Source organism: Corvus cornix, chromosome 1, assembly GCF_000738735.6.
Source record: "Corvus cornix cornix isolate S_Up_H32 chromosome 1, ASM73873v5, whole genome shotgun sequence".
Classification (NCBI taxonomy): domain Eukaryota; kingdom Metazoa; phylum Chordata; class Aves; order Passeriformes; family Corvidae; genus Corvus; species Corvus cornix.
The window spans coordinates 1,433,854-1,452,543 of record NC_046332.1 but is presented as its reverse complement, the minus strand read 5'-3'; the positions used below and the strand labels follow the sequence as shown (position 1 = coordinate 1,452,543).

At 41.6% G+C, this 18,690-nt stretch overlaps 1 protein-coding gene across 4 annotated transcripts in view; it reads right to left on the bottom strand.

Annotated features, from left to right (window-relative positions):
* Positions 1–18,690, bottom strand: part of FCHSD2 (FCH and double SH3 domains 2) — a 123,233-nt gene that overhangs the window by 22,697 nt on the left and 81,846 nt on the right. For 2 of the 4 annotated variants that reach the window (XM_039556431.1, XM_039556435.1), the window contains exons 9-11: positions 11,082–11,204; positions 6,928–7,023; positions 5,783–5,854 (exon numbers count right to left, since the gene is read on the bottom strand). In XM_039556431.1, coding sequence (XP_039412365.1) covers positions 5,783–5,854; positions 6,928–7,023; positions 11,082–11,204 — 291 coding nt within the window. The remainder of the gene's footprint in view (positions 1–5,782; positions 5,855–6,927; positions 7,024–11,081; positions 11,205–18,690) is intronic. The other 2 variants (XM_039556440.1, XM_039556447.1) reach the window with 1 other exon arrangement.

The following is an 18,690-nucleotide window of genomic DNA, read 5'->3' as shown; positions in this document are numbered from 1 at the left end:
GAAGAGGAGGAGGAGAGGTACATGCACAGGGCTGGCTCTGGGATGAACAGGGAGGAAGGTGAAGCTTCAGGCGAGGATCTCTTCACCCATCCCCTCAGTTTAATTGGTAAATTGGCTTTTACTGAGGTGGATTTATAGAATCATATTCCTTCATTACTGACTTCTTTAATTACCTCTATTAAGCTACTCCATTGTAAACTTGAAGAGGACAACACGTGGATTTATTTAGGCACATCCGATCCTTAAAATAACGTTTCACCTCAGTTTTTTCCTAGCTTATCACACAGCTTCTTCCACAGCTTCCACCTGTGTTTTAACCTGAGCAAAATCTTTGACATTCCCTCTTCCCTATTAAACATCTCAGAGTGAAAACAGCCCATAACATATTTTCAGTGTTCCCACTGCTCTTGCTCCTACTCAGCAGCTCATTTTCATATGGAAAGAACCCAGACTTTTCAGTCACTTGATAATCATTTTCATTATCCCAAGTGTGATTTTGGGTTTTAGTCTATTTATCAAAAGCACTTGACTAGAAAAATGAATGCTGACTTCATGGCTACTCTTAAGGGCCTACTAAAAAAGAAAGGAATTTTGTTGGATCAGATTATTGCACATAATATAAGAACTTGTATTAGTTACTTATAAAACAGTATTGCACCCAGGCAGACCTCACCCTTGCTTCAAGGTCTAAAAATAAAACAGAACAAAACTGGGGCAATGAAAAGCCTTAATTCTGTACCCTCAGGGAAAGACAGACTGGAGGGGAACGTCAAGAAAATGAAAACCCAGCTGCCATTAGAATAGGTGAGAAGAAAGGAGCTAAACCAGATTGATCTGATGTGGACATCGAAGTCCAAATTGTAGGGAAGAAGGCGGAGGAACTGAAGGGTCTGATGCTGACCTGAAGTGTTTTCAGGACTGGAATCTGGTGGTGCCAAGACGTCCAATGACTCAATTTAACCTCTTCCAAAAAGAGAGGGAAACCAAACCCACTCTTCGTGGCCAAGAAATGAAGGGAAAGCCAAAAAACCTGAGCTAAACATAGATGGACACTCTGCTGTTCCCTCACGGCTTGGATTACAACGAAAACAGTGTTTAGTGCTAAAAATTCGATCAGTAAACCAACAGAAAGTTCTGGATGGCTCCAAGCAGCTAAAAAGCTTAGGGGCAGCAACGCTGTTTCTTAAATTAACAAAAGCATTCAGGCTGCAGACAAATGTCACTTCTCCATTTTGGGCTGAAATGTTGGTGCAGGTGCAGGATTTGCCTCCCAACAGGACTAAACTCAGCCTGTATTCTTATTTATCCAGTTATATCTGGAAGCAGATGGCACAGCCCTGTCTTGAAAGCAAGAAAACATTGGCTCTTGAGCCTCAACGTTCCTTATTTTTGTGGCTGAGGCCTAAAAAACTTCACTTCAACCAAGGCACAAAGCAGGGAACATTTATTGCATGCAAAGCACTGACATGAAACACATCTGAAAACCGGGCATTTGTCTTAAAGAGGTGAAAACAAGAAGTTTCCATGCCAATGCTGCAGAGCAACACTTTGGGGAGGAGGAAGGAACACACATGACATTTTTCACACGACTCACTGCTAAACTCAGCAGTTCTGAGAAAATCGTGAGCCAAGTTTGGGGCTCCTTTTAGTCTGTTACTGCTGAACTCATTTGATTTTAATTTAGCCAAGAGTGAGCTGGGGCTGACTCATATTTCAGTCAATTTCCAACATTTCAAACTGGACACTCCACATCTTTAAAAATTACGATTTTTTAGGGTTTTTTCCCTCTCAGAATAATAAAAAAGGACTTCAATCCACTATTATTATAACCTGTATGTTACAATAAGGCTAAATCCAAGCCAACCTATTATTGCTGCTTTACAGAACCACATTCTGCTTTTTAAATGAACAAATCAGTAATACATTATTAGTACTGAACAATATTATATTAATCTAATAAATGAAGCACTGATGGGGCTGCCAAAGGAAAAGGAACATCCAACTGGGCAGGGCTGGTTTGGTTTGGTTTGCTTGCTTCGGGGTTTTTTTGGTTTGGTTTGGGTTTTGTGGGTTTTTTGTTTGTTTCAGTTTGGGTTTTGGGATTTTTTTGTTTGTTTTGGGTTTTTTTGTTTGGGTTTTTTTTTTCTCTGTAAGTATTGATTTTTATTAAATATCATTGATCAACACAACTTTGTTATTCCTAGGCCTTGATGTTTCTGTATCAAGAACTTCTGTTACAGAGAAGAGATGAAAAGCCACATCCCATTTTTAAAATTAATTCGAATCTTATTTATTTTTAATGGTTTTTACTGTTCTCACTGCAATTAATATTGAAATTAGAGTGCAGAGTATTTTTGTTAATTTACTTCCATTCTCACCCTCATAATTATCCTCATTTGCCTCAGCCCTCACACCAGCTGCATTCCCAGCCAACTTTTTCAAAAATCTATTAGAAATACAGAAAAATTGCCCTCACTAAGTAACCAAAGGCAAAAAAAGGGACTTTTAAAATCAAGTTTGACACAGAAAAAATTGAATTTGTAGCTACTTTCAATGAAATAGAAACAAATTTCTAGTTTTTAAGTGGCCACTTCTTTCAAGTGTAACTTCTGCTCTCTGATCTTCACTGTTAGAAATCACCCAGAGCTTTGCTTAAACTGCGTTTCCTGAGTGCAAAAACCCCAAGAATTCTAACTGTATGCTCTCTAAATTAAGATTAGGTGGTGAAAATTAAAATAAAGTCAACTAGGCAGTGAAAATTAAAATAAAATCCATTAGGGTGGGAGCCAATTTCAGCTCATTATACTTAGAGAACATGACACTCACATTCAACCTAAGCTAAGTCCCAAAGTAGATCCAAAACTTTCATTTTCTTCAGTATCAACCTCAAATATAAATATTAGATCTCAGCTCTTATTTTAAGCACAACTGTGGCAGGAGGGATTAAATAAAATCAGTTTTAGACAGGCACAAGACAGGTCAAGTCACAGAGGGAAGGCAGAGCTTTGCCCACTTGCACCCACTGATCATTTCTTGACCTGAATGGTTTTAACTCTCCTCAAAAAGAATTCCTAATGCTGAATAAAATTAAATAATAAGCTCTTTTTAATATATATGTAGCTTCAAAAAGGTTATACTTAAAACCAGTCTGTTCTGGCATTAAACGGTTGATAAAATTAAATAATAACTTAAATCTTTTTTTTATGTTTAGGTTCAAAAAAGTTATACTTAAACCCAGTCTGTTCTGGTATTAAAACAAGAGACCACTGTAAATACAGAAATATGGGGCCCCTTTGTACTTGTTTATGTAACTTATATAAAATTCCTTCATAGAAGATTCTGAGAAACTCCAAGATGTATCTTCTGAGAGTGAAGGGAAATTCATCCTTATTTTCACAATCTACCCGTAAAACAGCCAAGTTACTTGGAGGGAAACTGCAAATCTTTCCACTGAACTTCCTGAGGTGTTTTTGTGCAAGTTAAGAGGGAAAAAGAAGATTATTTTCATGTCAAGAAGCTGTGGGACAAATCAGCTGGGCCACAGCTCTTCCTCATGCTCTGAGGAAACAGTGAATGAAAAACAGGAAGAAGACCCCAAAAATGAAGTGTCAGCTTTTCAGGGCCCTTCTCCTCTTGCTCCAGGGACACTTTTGTGTCACCTGGCTCCCTCTCTCAAGTGATAACCCCAGGATCAAGGAAAAAGAAGTTTTTCCAAATAGGAAACAGAGAAAAGCTGGCGAATTTCCTCTTTCTTTTTTGCCCTGTTCTCGTGGCTTATCTGTGAGCATGGGGACAGTGCGTTTTCCACACACTGGATTTTTGTGGAATTAATAAATATCCCTTTCCTCGTGGGAGGATTGGGGGTGATTAAACTGTGGAGTCTCACAGCAGCCTCTGTGGAAGGCCAAGATGTGCTGACTGGGTTTCCTTGGGAGGATAAAGGTATTTTAAAAGACTGTTTTCCATTCTCCACTTTGCTGTCTATAAATCCACGTTGGGAATTCATTTCTGGAGAGGATTAAAGGTTGTTAGGAACTGATCAATCATTTCTTTCTGAATATTTTTAAAACAAACCATTTCTTTAAGGCTAAGTGGTTTGTTTTAGGGGTTTTTTTGAAAACTTTCTTTTTTAAAAGTAAGAATGTCCATCAAAATGAACCAAGACAGTGAAAGAATCTAAATAATTTAGTAACATGAAAAACTGCCTCAATTCAAGCTCAAAGCAAAGTTCTTAGACAATGGAAAATACCTGATTCATGTAAAACATTTTGAAGAGGTTTTCTCTTTGTGGGCACTCAAGAGGGTACATTTCACCTAGTGCAACTGGGATATTTGGCATCAAAAATCCTGGCAGTTGCTGGAAAATTGTTTCATTCCTTCCTTTCTCAGGAACAGATCCTTTTGGAGGCTCTGGCTGTGCACTCTGGGATCATTTTGAAAGCAAACTGACGTGTCCCTGACTCAAGGACTGCACAGAAATCCTGGGAACAGCTCTTGTCTTATAAAACCAAAGTTTGGGATGGACCATGTAAAAGTGGAATTTACACCACAAATCAGAGCTCTCCATTCAGAGCTCCATATCCATATGGTTTATAACATTCTTCCTGCCTACAGCACTCACAGCTCCATTCCAGTAATACTAAAATACTCCAAATTTTGAGCCCAGTCCCAGTGGATCAGCCCAAAGAGAGCCCACAATTTGTTCTTGGAAAAGGTTAATATGAAACTTTTGATGAGACCTATTTATGACTCTACTTGGTTCTTTCAGTCCTTGGTGTGAAAATCATCATGCACAACCCACAGAAACTAAAAGCCAACTGATAACCAGAACTCTGATAAACTCTGCAGAACATCCACAAACAGAACACGTGGCAAAAGAATGCTTGGTGATTGTTCTCCTGCAATTAAATGTTGCTCCATCAGTTAGGACACACCCAATTTCTGACCAATTCAAAGCCTGAGCAAGAGCCTTCATTCTCATGTACTCATTGATTAAAAATGGGATTGCCCAGGCAGGATCCTGTTAGCTGAGCAGAATCATATGGATCGTAAAGAAGCATAATTTCATTATTTTGGGGAAAACTGGTACAGCCTAAGCAGCTGAAGCTTTAGAAGCTGCAGTGCACTGAGGAAATGCAGGAATTCTGCAGCCCAAGTGGGTTAACCAAGCAAAGGAGTCGCTGCATGTGAGGAACTGAGACATGAACGACCCATTCATCGCTTCTTAAAATTTCCTGGAGTGAGGCTGCACCAGCAGTACACGTGGACCCTGTGAGCCCACCCAAGAACCACTGCACAGAATCCTGGCATTTCTCACACTGAGGAGTTTAATGGGAGTGGCTTACAGCTCTACTGGCCATGGGGATGGCCCTGTGGAAAAGGAGCAAAATTAAATCAGCAATAGGGCTGCATTTCATCAGTGCACACCAAGAGCCTGCAGTTGTCAGACACCTTTCCCCTCTCACAGTGCAGCAGCAACCAATTACACACAGCACTGTCTTGAGCTGAGAAATTTTAATTCATGCCCCCAAAAGATTACAATATCAATTACAAACCCTGTGCAAGAGCACAGGAAAAGTGTGAAGCTGCCCCCCACAAATAACACCCTTAAATTCATTTTTCCTCCTTGAAGTCTTATTGTGAAAAATGATTTTTTTTTCCCTTTTTTTCTGTTTTATATATCTAGAGATCGTGCATTCTGTTGCCACCTCTCCAGAGTGTAAATTCAGCATCCCACATGCACAGGGATAACACAAGGCTGACCAGAAACACCCCCAGGTACCTCTGCTATGGTCATTCTCATAGCACTGACAGGTGAGGGCTCAATCTCCACCAGCTGAACTGCATTAAAACTCTGGACGCAGGGAGTGCACAGGGACGAGAACACACAGCAGCAAATGTTAGAGAGGCAGAGCAAAGACACTCAGAAAGATTCTGCTCACTGTTATCAAGAACAACCTCAAACTTTATCACAGAATATCCTGAGCTGGAAGGGACCCATCAGCAGCATCGAGTCCAGCTCCTGGCCCTGCACAGGACACCCCAACAATCCCACCCAAGAGAATGCTCCAAACGTTTATTTATGATAATAACCGACTCTTTCTGGAAGAAAAATCAAAATCAGAGATTGTTAAAAGGGAAATTCAAAGGAAGCCCTGGCAGACATATCAGGGTGACTGGGAAAATCACTCCTATGCAAGTCTTGATCCGAGTCACCTGAACTGCGGATCAAGACTGCCCAAGTCACTTCACTAATGAATTCAAGTAAAAAGAGGTTTATATTTTTTAAAGATCCAAACTTATTTTAAACAGCTGATTCTTAAAATAACATTAATAATGTCAATGGGACATCAAGAACCCACTTTAATCAAGGTGCTGTTTGGAAACGCACTTACATGCTCTGATTCACTCAATTTTAATGTCATTAATGATTGCTTTGGAAGCAACACAGAAACCAAGATAAGATTCTTGGATATTACTTTGGAACGCAGTGTTTTAACAGTTTTATTTTTAGTAATTCTCTACATGTATCTCTAAGTATTCCTTGAGCAATTGAGGTGTGTAGGGACACTTTATTTGGCACAGTTGCAACCCAGTATTAGTGAGTATTATCAGAACCTTGCAGCAGGATAAAAAGGCAGCAAAATTTAGTAGGAATTAGGTTGAAAGCAGTGAAACACAGGACTGTTAGTCACAATCTGGATGCCAAAAAAAGATTCTGCTCTTTTGTGGATGATGTAGAGCCTGTTTGATGCTTTTTTTACCATCACCCACCTCCTGCAACCAAGGCCACTCGCCCTTTCTCTCCCAAAAATACAGCACTGGGTTAAACCAGATTGGGATACCAGTGATTCTCTCCCCATTTATAACAATCTGCTTTAAAATAGAGCAAGCCCAAGCAACTGCAGGGATTCACAGGGCTCTTACAGTGTCACTGTCACTTGGCTGGAACTGGAAAGGCTGAGGTTTGTGGAACGCGGAGTTCTCCTGTAAGAACAGCTGGAGATTGTAATCCCGCACCACCTGAGGAAAGAAAAAGGTTTATTTAGACTCCTTGCTTTGTGAACTGAAAAGCAGCTGGAGAGCAAAACCAGCAGAGAGTTTCCAACTGAGATTAAACCTGCAGCAGGAGCTTGGGTGCACCAGCAGGGAACTGAGGACCTGAGTTGGTCAGAGGTACTGGCAGGACACACACCGGGTGACAAGGACCTAAAATATCCCTGCCATCCACCTACAAAATGGGGGGAAAAGCACCAACTATTAAACAGACACTCTGTGGCGTCGCTGCCATAAATATTTTTCTCTCCTCTTGTGGGTAATTTCCTGTGCACTGCTCTTTCTTAAGCTGAAAAGTCTTAATTTGGCAGAAATTATTAGTTGTGGGAGCTGAAAGGACTATTTGGAATAATGCATCCAAAATCAGTAACAAACTTCGTCTCTCTTTATTAAATTGCTTTCAGAGAAACTCTCCAAGCTTGCATTTTGCTGAAGCAAAACTCCTTCAGCTCCTAAATTTGTTTAATGATACGTTTCAGGCAGCATGACACAGATCCCTAAACAAACCTCTTATGTCACAATTTACACAGATTTACAAAGAAATACCCAGTGATTGCAAGATGAAAAAAATAGGATCACTGCTTGAAGAACTCTTACAGAGCATTCACTGCCTCAATTGATGACAATGCATCAAAATTATATCAATCTATTACCAAACTGAGGGTTTACATGTACAAAGGAGATAATAAAGATGGTATTTATCCAGAAATAGCAGCATTGTGCATGACCGAGAACTCTGTGCTGGGTGGACAATGGGAAATAAAACTTGTTCTCTAATGCAGCAAAATGTTGATGCTTGTGTTGCTGAAATACTGAACTGTAAAAAATTAATCTCCAGTTAAAGAAAGTAAATAGTCCTCCAGGGCCAATAATACACTCATCTAAACCAGGAAAGTACATAATTACTGCTCCAATTTGAGCAGTTGAACATAAACACACTCAAATGGGGAGAAAACAGACAGGGATTTGCATCACGAATTCCCAGAAACAGAAATTCAGAAAATATTAAAGAAGGAAACATCTGCAGCTTCAGAGGATGCTCAGCACTGATCTGGCATCAAAATCATTTCATTTAACCAGCTATTCCACTGAATTGTCCCTTACATCCACACTGACCGTAGCACACAACCCTGGCCAAATATGTGGAACTATTTTGACTTCAATTAGGAAAAAAAACCCAAAACGAAGTTACTGAGGACGTGAAAACCTGCATGGATATTTTAATACACTCTCCCCACAGAAATCTGACTCCCAAGCAACTCAGTTCAAAGAGAAAAGTCATTTTTCCAACAGCACTCCTAAGAGACTTCCCCTCAAAGCCACAATAAGTGGTTAAAAATGGAAACAACTGTTATCAGAACAGGAGGCTCGGGAGAATGTGCAAGCCCAGCACATGAAATCCTGCATTTGCAAAAAATAATGGACAATTGATAAAAAGAAAATAAAAATACTCCAAAGCAACACTGTATCCTTGGGATTAAAGTGCAACTTTTCCAAATAGATTTCCTGTTACTCGGTAATTAAATCAATGTCCTTACACAGTTTCTTTCTGAAGTCAATGTCAATTGACAGGTCAAAACAGACCTGAAATCGAACAGGAAATGTATCCCATATGCAGAAACAAGGCACAGCCAGAGATGTGCAGAAAGGAAATTACTTGCCCTCTTACCAGAAACCTCACAGAAATGTTACTCGAAACAGCAAATGGAATTTCAGAAAATGCTCCAAAGAAAACCAGCTTTTTTCCAAAAGAGAAGTGCAAGAAGTACAAGTCTTGAGTAAGACTGTTCAAGCGAAACGGAACTTAAATTACATTTTCACAGAATCACAGTCCCAGACCGGTTTGGGTTGGAAGGGACCTTAAAAATCATCTCATGCCACCCCTGCCATGGGCAGGGACACCTTCCACTATCCCAGGCTGTTCCAAGCCCTGTCCAGCCTGGCCTTGGACACTGCCAGGGATCCAGGGGCAGCCACGGCTGCTCTGGGCTGTGCCAGGGCCTGCCCACCCTCCCAGGGAACAATTCCTTTCCAATATCCTTTACCCTCTTTGGGGTCAGTGTTCCTATTCCAGTGTCAAAGGAATGACAGGAGCCACCCTGACCCAGGAGCAATAAAAGAGAGCTCCAACAAACATTGTTGTGATAAAACTATGGAAAATCTGCATTTTATACAGAAAATCTGGTTTTTAGCAGTTTCCCTCAATCTGCATCACGTGAGGAGACCGCCAGCCCTGCCCAGCCAAGGAGCCATCCCTGGCACTTGTGGGAAGCAGCTTGTGTCCTTCTGAAGCAAATACAATTTAATTCCATCCCACAAACAGAAATACAGTTCAGATGGAACAGCTGAAGTATTCCTCCCAATGAACTGAAGTGCCTCTTCTAAGCAGAGCCTGCCCAGCTTGTACTGCAAACTAACAAAGAACAGGTGAAGCATTCAAAACCCCCAATAAATATTTAAAACCTTTGCTTTGATGACAGGTTTATTCTAAATTGCTAACAAATTTATTACATGTTTAACAACTCAAGCTGCTTTTGAAAGACATGGGTGGGTTTTGGTGGAGAGAAAATGTTTTTTTTCTGGATTCACCTCTCCTTTTTTTTGGGCTGATTACTGCAACCTGGACCTGTCACGGAAAGAAAGGATAAGCAAAGCCTGTGGAAAAATCCACCAGTCAATATATTCAGAGCAAGACACACGTTTTCACTAGCAAAGCAACACAATTTTTTCTCCTCTGCATTCCTGAAGCACAAGGAGAGAAGCAAATCGAGTTGTAAAAAGCAGTTGTAAAAGCCCTGTTCAGACCTGCCAGCTGGATTTACATTTCTGTCCCCTCTCCAGGCATTGTGCCCACGGACTGAAGCAGAAACACAACTGCCTCCCTCACACACACAGCCTGACTCGGTTATTGTGTAAAATAAGCCAGACCTGGAGCTCTCCAGCCTGGGTAACGCAAACTCAGGGCACACAAATGTCCAAGGAAAGGATTTCTACTCCAACAAACTGTTTGGATGTGACAGTTTAGAATTGGATCAAAGTCCCAACCAGGCAGCTCTCCAAGTATTTTGAACACAAAGGATCTGATACAACAGTGAAAAATTAATTATGCAGACATTACACAGAAGCCTGTTTAGCTAAAAGATTCCAAGCCAGCATTTTTGGGGAAGGTATTTGAAGCCGACCTGAATGATACACCCCAAGGTAAATTACTGGAAGTCCTTCTACAACTGAAAAGAAAATGGTATTTTGATTATTTTTACAGTTGCTGCCAAGTAAATTCAAAGCTGAGGGTGAAGCCCATTTTTCATGCCCTCACTTTAGATCTGTGAAGGTGTGAGATCACTTGCTTGGAGGTAAATAAGGAACGTGTTAAATAAGCTTTTGCTCCACATCTCTGTGTGAATGAGCTCTGTTTCTGGGTGGGTGGGTAAGGTAAATGTATAAAGGAATATTATGACTGCACCAAAGCAGCTTTTCTGAGCTCAATGGCAATTATTTTTTTTTTAGCCCAGCAGATGAATTATTTAAGTATCAAAATTACCCTGGAAGCGATCACGCCTCTCTGAGTCTGGCTGCTCGACAAAGCAAACAAACCACGTCTATGACAAGGCTCTAATTTGTTTGCTGTGTTTGCCACTCTTAATTCCAGGGAGAAAACAGCGTAATAGTTTGGATTTTAAGTTGACAGACAATTATTAAGAAACGATCCAAGCAGTTACCCAGGGCTCTGCTGCAGATTACACCGTGCAGAGCCCTCAGCTGCAATTTCCGCCCCCAACCACGCAGGGTGAGGAGAACTGAGCATCTCTGGATGCAAATGCACTCAGGGGAAGGCAGTTTGGGTGCTGGAGGAAAAATTCTCCCCAAGAAAACTGTCTGGTGTCTTCTAACTTAATACCACTCAGGAGTAACCAAAAATAACAACCCTTCAGTTTTGTCATGATTTTGGAAGCAAATCTTAAGCCATGGGGATTTGTCCATGCTGTAAGGATTCAGTTACAAAGGATCATTCAGTTCAAACTTACCTTGCTGGAAGTCTCCAGTAAAAACTGGAATGTGTTTTGTACAGCTTGGCATGTCTCTAGTTCAGTCCTGCTGAATGCCATTAAATAATCCTTAAGGTGATCATATACATTTCCATCAAGAGCCTGTACGAGGGAAAGAAAGAAAGAAAAGAAAGAAAGAAAATCAGGAAAAGCAGGAAGTAGCTCTGTACACAATTTATCAGTGTCCATGTTGAGATCTGCAAGATGCTCACACCATTTTTTTCCAGCAGATTTACACCTGCGTCGAGTGGACAGAGCCCGGTGGCCGTCCCTCCCTCCTGGCAGAAGGAATGACAGTGCTTGGCTCCCATTAGATGGCAGCACACAGCACTGCAACAACATCCCGGTGATTCCCATCCAGCTGTTTCCATGGCCAGAGCAGCTCTGGAGAAGGGAATATGCTCAGGGAGACGCCACTGAGGTCAAGGAAGATGGCCCAGGAACTGCGAGGCCATGGGGTGCTGCCAACCAGAGTATTCCTCAGGGAATGGTGCCAGGACACTCAACATCTGGATGTGACACGTCCCCAGCTGTTTGCTTATCAAAAACAGCTGAGAAATAGCTGCCTCTTCACTTTCTTTTGTGCACAGAAATACCAAATAAGTAACAAAAATTCATCCTAAACGTAGCAGTGACAGCAAAGTTCAACCCCCAAAGCTCTGTTGTAAGCAGAGCTTTAACATCACATCACACAGAGTAGGCTACACAAGTTCTGTGATAAATTTGACCTTGCAAGTGACTGAAAATGTCATTTAAATATTTAACTCAGGATGTATTTAAATATATATCATACAGATTTTTAAATAGGTCGTATTTCACAGGTACCCATTTAAAGTGTACTCATGGAAACTGTGCACACTCCATTCCAACAAACTCAACAGTGTGTTTCTGTAGAAAATTAGATTTGATAATTTAAATAATTTTGAAAATCTGGGAGGGAAAAAAAGAGTGAAACTGTGCAAAACTTAGGAAATTATTTCTGCCCCAGAAAAATCAAGCCCAGTGTTTAAGGTGAGGCGAACAGACAACAAATCAGACACAAATCCTGGAAGTGCCCAAGGCCAGGCTGGATGGGGCTTGGAGCACCCTGGGATAGTGGAAGATGTCCTCGCCCACGGCAGGGCTGGAACTGGGTGAGCTTTTAGGTCCCTTCCAACCCAAACCATTCCACGGTTTTATGAAATCACTCAGAACTTAGGAAGAACAGAAGAGATTTTCCTTCTGCAAAGCTCTCCCAGGTACAACCACCCTCAGCACACAGCCACCCTCAGTGAGGGATGCTTTGAGGGGATAATCAAATTGTGCAACTGGAATTCTCATGTCCAAACTCTGATATCCCAAATCCACTTCACGCTACACTATTTGCTTCATCCTCCACCTACCAAGTGTCAAGAAATTTTTAGCAGAGGCTGATTCTTTTCTTCAACCTCACGCATTAAACCGGCCTCAAACTTAATAGTTCCATGGCCATCAGAAAGCCATTATGCCAAACCAGTAGCAAACTGGGAATTTCTTCCAAGCCCCCACACTGTAGCTAGCTCTCTCAGCTGATCGAAGGCCGGGCTCGAGGGGTCAGCAGCCAGGGCAGCTCCTGGAGGCCCTGCCATGGGAAGGACTTCCCAGAACGGCTGGGGAAGAGCTACAGGATAACTGCTCCAGGCTCTGGAAGTGATGTCAGCTCCACCAAACACTCTGTTAAACAGAATTTTTAAAAATTCTTATTAAAAGAGTTATGTAATATGAGCTTAGAGCTGGGATGTTCAATTGAGGGAAACATCAGGAATCCCCAGCAGCAAATCCACAGAAAGCAGGCAGCCATACACAGACACAGGTTCAGTTCTTGCCTGTGCTGGTGCGGGCACAGCCTTGCTGGGATTCACCCTGAGCTGGCTCAGGAGGCTCAGTCCCAGGCCAGCAGCAGGATTGGAACATTCCCTGTGCTTTTACCCCAAAAGGGACGAGTCCTCAGTGTCACACGAGCGCCGGAGTCACCATCCCATTCCAAGGGCACTCACTTTCACATCAAATACAGGCAGCCCCAACAGCAGCTCAGCCCTGTGCTCACAGAGAATACAAATGATGGATAAAATTGCCAAGACTGCCTGTGCTCTCCCTGGGGGACCACGGGAAGCCTGAAACTCCCCCAAAATGGAATTGCTGACTTTTATCTGTTCCTAGAGCTTCTCAGCTCAAACACCAGGGCTGGAGTGCAACTCTGCTAAGAAATGTAAATAAATAATTTCAATTTGGCAAAGCAATTCTAAGTGCTCAGTTTGCAAAGCAGCTGTGATTTTTTTCATCCCACAATGCCATAAATGAGTATTTCAGAGCTTCACATCAAACCCAAATGTTGTTTTTATGTCAAACCCCACACGAAGGGTTTGTGTCATTACATTCAAGTCTTAAATGCTGAGATCTGCGTTGGGTTTTGACACTCTGGGTGCTTTGCAGAGCCAGTGGAGAGAAGTTGGTCCTTGTGTGCTGTGATTGATCCCCCTCCAAGATAGATGGCTAAAATAGGTCAGCTGAAAGGCAGGATGCCAAGGGCCTATTCCTCTTCACTGACCGTAAATAGTGCCCCACAATTAGCTCAGACAGACACGTCAGGCACACACACAGCCCAGCCCCACACGTGTTTATTCCCTCCAATTATCATCCACGCAGCACTGGGAATTAATTCATGTCCAGCTGCAGCCTGCAGTTTGAGGAATATTAAAAAAAAAAAACAACAAAAGAGGAGAAATATTAACTTCATTATTTCCCCCCTCCTCCTGCAATGACCACAGCTCTGCTGAGATGCCAGAAACCCCCCCAGTGTGATATGGAGATAAAAAATAAAGATATTTAAGAAAGAACATCAGAGCAAAGTGTGGCAAAACATTAGGGAGCACACGGGTCTGCCAGCATGTGAGAACTGCATTACAGCCTGGCTCCTTTCATTAATTAAAAGCAGTTTTGATATGATGAAGTTCTTAAACACCGATGAGAGCTGCCAGAACTGAAGTTCTGAAAGTCACTGCAATATCACACAAGCGGGGCTGAGAAAGCAGCTCCAACACAGGCTAAAAAGCTCCTCATGGCGCAGGAAAGGTGACATCCCATCAGCCACAGGATCAGAGAGCTGGCTGGTTCCAGACTTCCAGTAATAATGGATTTATCCATTCTATAAAATGGTAATTATTACATCGAGCTGGATGTGTTCATATTAAAACAAAAGACTTGACTTGCTGAACTGTAGGATATAAATTAACATTCACGTGGGGTTTTATCAGCTGAATCTCATCCACTTACAAACGCTCTGACCCAAACCACTGAACATCACAGGTTTTGAACTGAGAAGTCTTTTCAGAATTTCTCATCACACAACTTGAAGGGGAAGCTGGAAAAAAAAGAAAATCAAAAAATCCCAACACCCATTATTCCTCTACAATGGCTTTTGTTCTCTTTCTGACTCTCCAGAGAGCACTAAATCACTTACTGTATTACAATCCCACTGAAAAACCTGTCTTTTTGTCAACTTCAAAAGGAAATCAAGGGTTTAAAAAAAAAAAAAAAACAAATCTGGCATCAAACCCAAGATAATATGAAGCTAAGTAGCACAAAATTACAATTTCCAAGGATAGAAAAAAGTCAATGTTTTTTCAGAAGTAATTTCTTTACAGCAGAATTGTCATACTAAGGGTGCAAAACTACTTTCCCCTGTGTCCAAGCTTGAGAAGTTAAAGGCTGGAATTAGGGCTGAGAAGAGCAGAAGTTGTTAATAAAGGCAATGGACACACAACCAAATTAAAGCCTATTTTTAGAAGAAATCCTATATATTAATTCAAACTCATAAAATTATATAGCAGGGAATGGGACAAGAACATTGCTCTTATTTCAATATCCAAGTCTCATGTATAACTTTAGAGAGTTTCTCCCAGAAACAAAACTTCAGTCGCTGTTCAGATCATCATTTTCAGGAGGTTTTTTTATTCCAAGAAGCTAAAATTTTGGGAAGTTGGATGATGGGCTTTAAACATTCTACATTCTAGGAAAATTCCCTCAAAAGCAAATAGGTAAATGGAAGTATTTTAGCTATTATTGGGACATTTGGTTGCCTTTGGGATGTTGTTACTCACTGAAAATAACACACAATGTAGAACAGACCCTGTGTGGAATTTTCATCTTCATTTATGTCACTGATTTCAAGGTCTCTTCACTAAAACATTTACAGGTCTCAGCCACACTCCATTTAAAGATTACCATTTCAATTTCTTAAAGACACAGAACAAGCTAAACTACTCTGTATTTTTTATTTTAAAAGCAAACAAATTAAAAATTGAAAGTATCTGCCCCACACACAACACAGACCAGAGTTATGTGAAGCTACCAAGGTGAGCTTTACCTGTTATGCCATTTATTTCTGAAATAATCCTAGTATTCTGTTCATGTTTGTCATGCACAGAAACTCCTAAAAGCTGTGCTGAAGCTCTGGGTAAAAATTCTACAGTTTAAACTCAGGTGTTCAAACTGAACCTCTCATTTAACCACCAGGAACCAAAACCAGTGTGGGTTAAAACCCCCACAATTAAAGGCACACTCGTGAAGCCATGTGGGTTTCACTGACTAATTCACACCAGTCTCATCTGAGTCATCACTGCCTAGAAATAATTTGGTATTTCCAAACACACATTTATGCTTTTATGCATTTTACACTCCCTAACCCCACGTTTGTGATCAGAACCATCGTGATCAGACTGGGGTTGGAACGGGATGATCTTAAGGTCCCTTCAAACCATCCTATGGCTCTGTGAAATTAAGTTTTCATTTCAAAACATCCATCCTTCCCTGAGCTGATGCAACCCAACAGCTTTTGTGGGCTAATTTTGCCACTGAAACCCTTGGCAAACTCTCCCGAAGCTGCCACCGCTCAGCCGGAAACAATAGAACTGATGTGGAAGGCAAGGAATTTCCTTACATGGGTGGAGGGAACAGCACAAAATTAGAGCTGACCCTCCCCTGCCTGGGCTGCAGCCTGAAAACAGAAAGATAAGGGAAAGAAATGAACTGAACAAAAATCATTGTGTTTGTGGAGTGATAACTTTCCTGTGGAGTCAATGGGATTGCATCTCTGTAATGTGACTTATTTTCCTGTTCAGAGTCAAACCCCCAAATCAAAAGGGAGATCTGTATCACAGATTCCACCCTCTATTTTAAATTTATATGAAAATAATTTTATATATTAATACATTTATATTAAAAATTAAAATTAAATTCTTTTACCACCCTATTCTCATTTGCATTAAACCCCCTGTTTTATCTATTCCTGATCTGCTTTGCCTTGAAAACCACTTGGAATCCATTAAGATTCAAGTCCCATTAAGAACAGGGACTTGAGTTTACATCCTTTATTTTCTGTACTATTACTCAAAACATTTCCTTACTTAAAATTAAAAACCCAACAATCTGAATTACAGAACAAATATGCTGAGTGAAGCTTTTTGAGTGTTTGTGCTCAAAACTCCTGACTCCAACCCATTAAATAAACAGAGTGATCTCACGGATGGCACAGTCTGGGAATTTTCAGTTGAATGATTTCGGTAAATGAGACTCCACTGAGGGTTTTGATTTTTATGTGTCAGAAAAGATAAAATGAATATCAAAAGGAAAGGTTGGGGTGCAGACAATAATAATTTGTTAACAGGTATTCTTAGAATTAAGGCATCAACTTCAATCTTTCTAGGGTGTGAAGGGAAGTCTCTGTATTTTAGCCCAAACAGAGCAACAAATCTCCTTTTATCAGACAGTGAAGGATAAAGTATTTTAAAAACTCATCTAAAACTCAGAACAAAGTCAAGAGCCCGAATCAGCTGGACTTGCCAAACTCAGCACTATTCAGAGCAGTGAAATGTAACAGCACTTCCCAAGGACGTGAGGAGGGAAGGAAGGAAGGTCAGGAAAACCCATCCTTTCTGGGTAACAGCTCCATTCCACAGTCATCTTCCTTTAAAAATGCTGCTTCCTGGCATCAATTTCTCCTAATACAGAAGAAAAGCTGCCTTCTCTTCCTTTTAAACTCTTCCATCCCTGCAGCATTTGTCACTGCTGAAATCCCTTCCTCTCCATCAAGACCCCCCCAACATAAAAGTAAATCAGGGCTGTGTTTGTCAACAAAACACGACATCTGTATCTGAATTCCCAACAAACCCCAGATCAAAGCCCCAGCAGTGTCCCCTGAAGAACCTGCCTGGAGCAACGTGGAGCTGCTGGCATCAGGCTCTGGCATTCCCAGAGATCCCGCAGGAACAACTGCGCCGTGTCCGCGCCTATCATGGATTTGAGGGCTGAAGCCTGACTCCCAAATGACAGGAAGCTGTTGCCCAGCCTGCCCTCTTCAGGCTTCCTCTTTGGGGAAAATCCTGGTTTTCTGCATAGTTGTGCAAGTAGAGAAAGCCGCTAAGAAAAGCTGAGGGCAGAACCCAACCCTCTTCCCTGATCAAAAAGTGAGTGCTGGACTTCCTCAGCCTACAGGAAGAAAGCAGCACCTAAGCTTTAGCTCTGTAAAATCAGGATTAAAGGTTAACAGGAGAACAGCCATAGTTTGCATCCAAAGCAAAGCAGGGCTAATCTAAGGCTGTAAAATGATCTGTATCCCAGAATAATCTTACACATCCCAAAGCTCTATTGTTAAGTCAGCTTTAGTGAGGTCCAGATCCAACTCACTCTTCAAGGATCACTACCTAGTTCTGTCTGGGAATATCTGAAATCCAGTGAGACCCTCCCACCTGCAGCACTGCATCCCGATCCAGAGCCTTCAGCACAGGAAGGACAGGGAGCTGTTACAGCAGGCCCAGAGGAGGCCACGAAGATGCCAACGGGTCTGAGTGAAGAAGGGTTTAAGAGGCCCTACAAAAAGATCCTCCCTGGCTTCCACTCCTTCTTGCACTTCCACAGAAAGTAATTTTAAGGAATTTTTGTAACTGTCTCACTGTCCTGTCAGTGTCAGGCTAATTAGTTTCTCCTGTTTCTTTTCATTTTCCCTAAATCCACATGCTGCATGACCACGCGTTGTTCACAAGTGCATTTGTTCAAGCCAGCCCTCAACAAGGAACACAAGATATTCCAGGGACGTGCCCACCCTGCTGAAGAGCAGAGACAAATTAAAAACTGGGAATAAAACCAGCAGACCAAGAGGTAGGAAGAGAATATGATGAAATAGGCTGTAGGACATTAAAGTGCCTCTTCAAATCGACAAGGCTTGATGAAGCTGAGAGTTTCCTCCTCTCACACACCCTGGAGGAGCTCTCACCACGGCAAACACGGGAACAATGAACACTGGAAGACCACGAGAGCCCCAAGTTCCTTTCAGCTGGGTGCCCATGAACACACTCTGCACTTTCCCTTACCCCAGAGCTTTGTGTTTTCTGCTGTCAGGAGTTTGGGGCTTGTTTGCAAGTTCTTTGTTTGCTCTCATTAGTCACTTGATGATTGTTCTGCACATCATTTTGTTCCTTTACAATTTCGCCAGGGTCATTGTTTTTACTGACAAAACCTTTGTTGTTGGGGCGCTGCAGTCTCCTCCGAGCACAGAAAAATATGGAATGGCCAC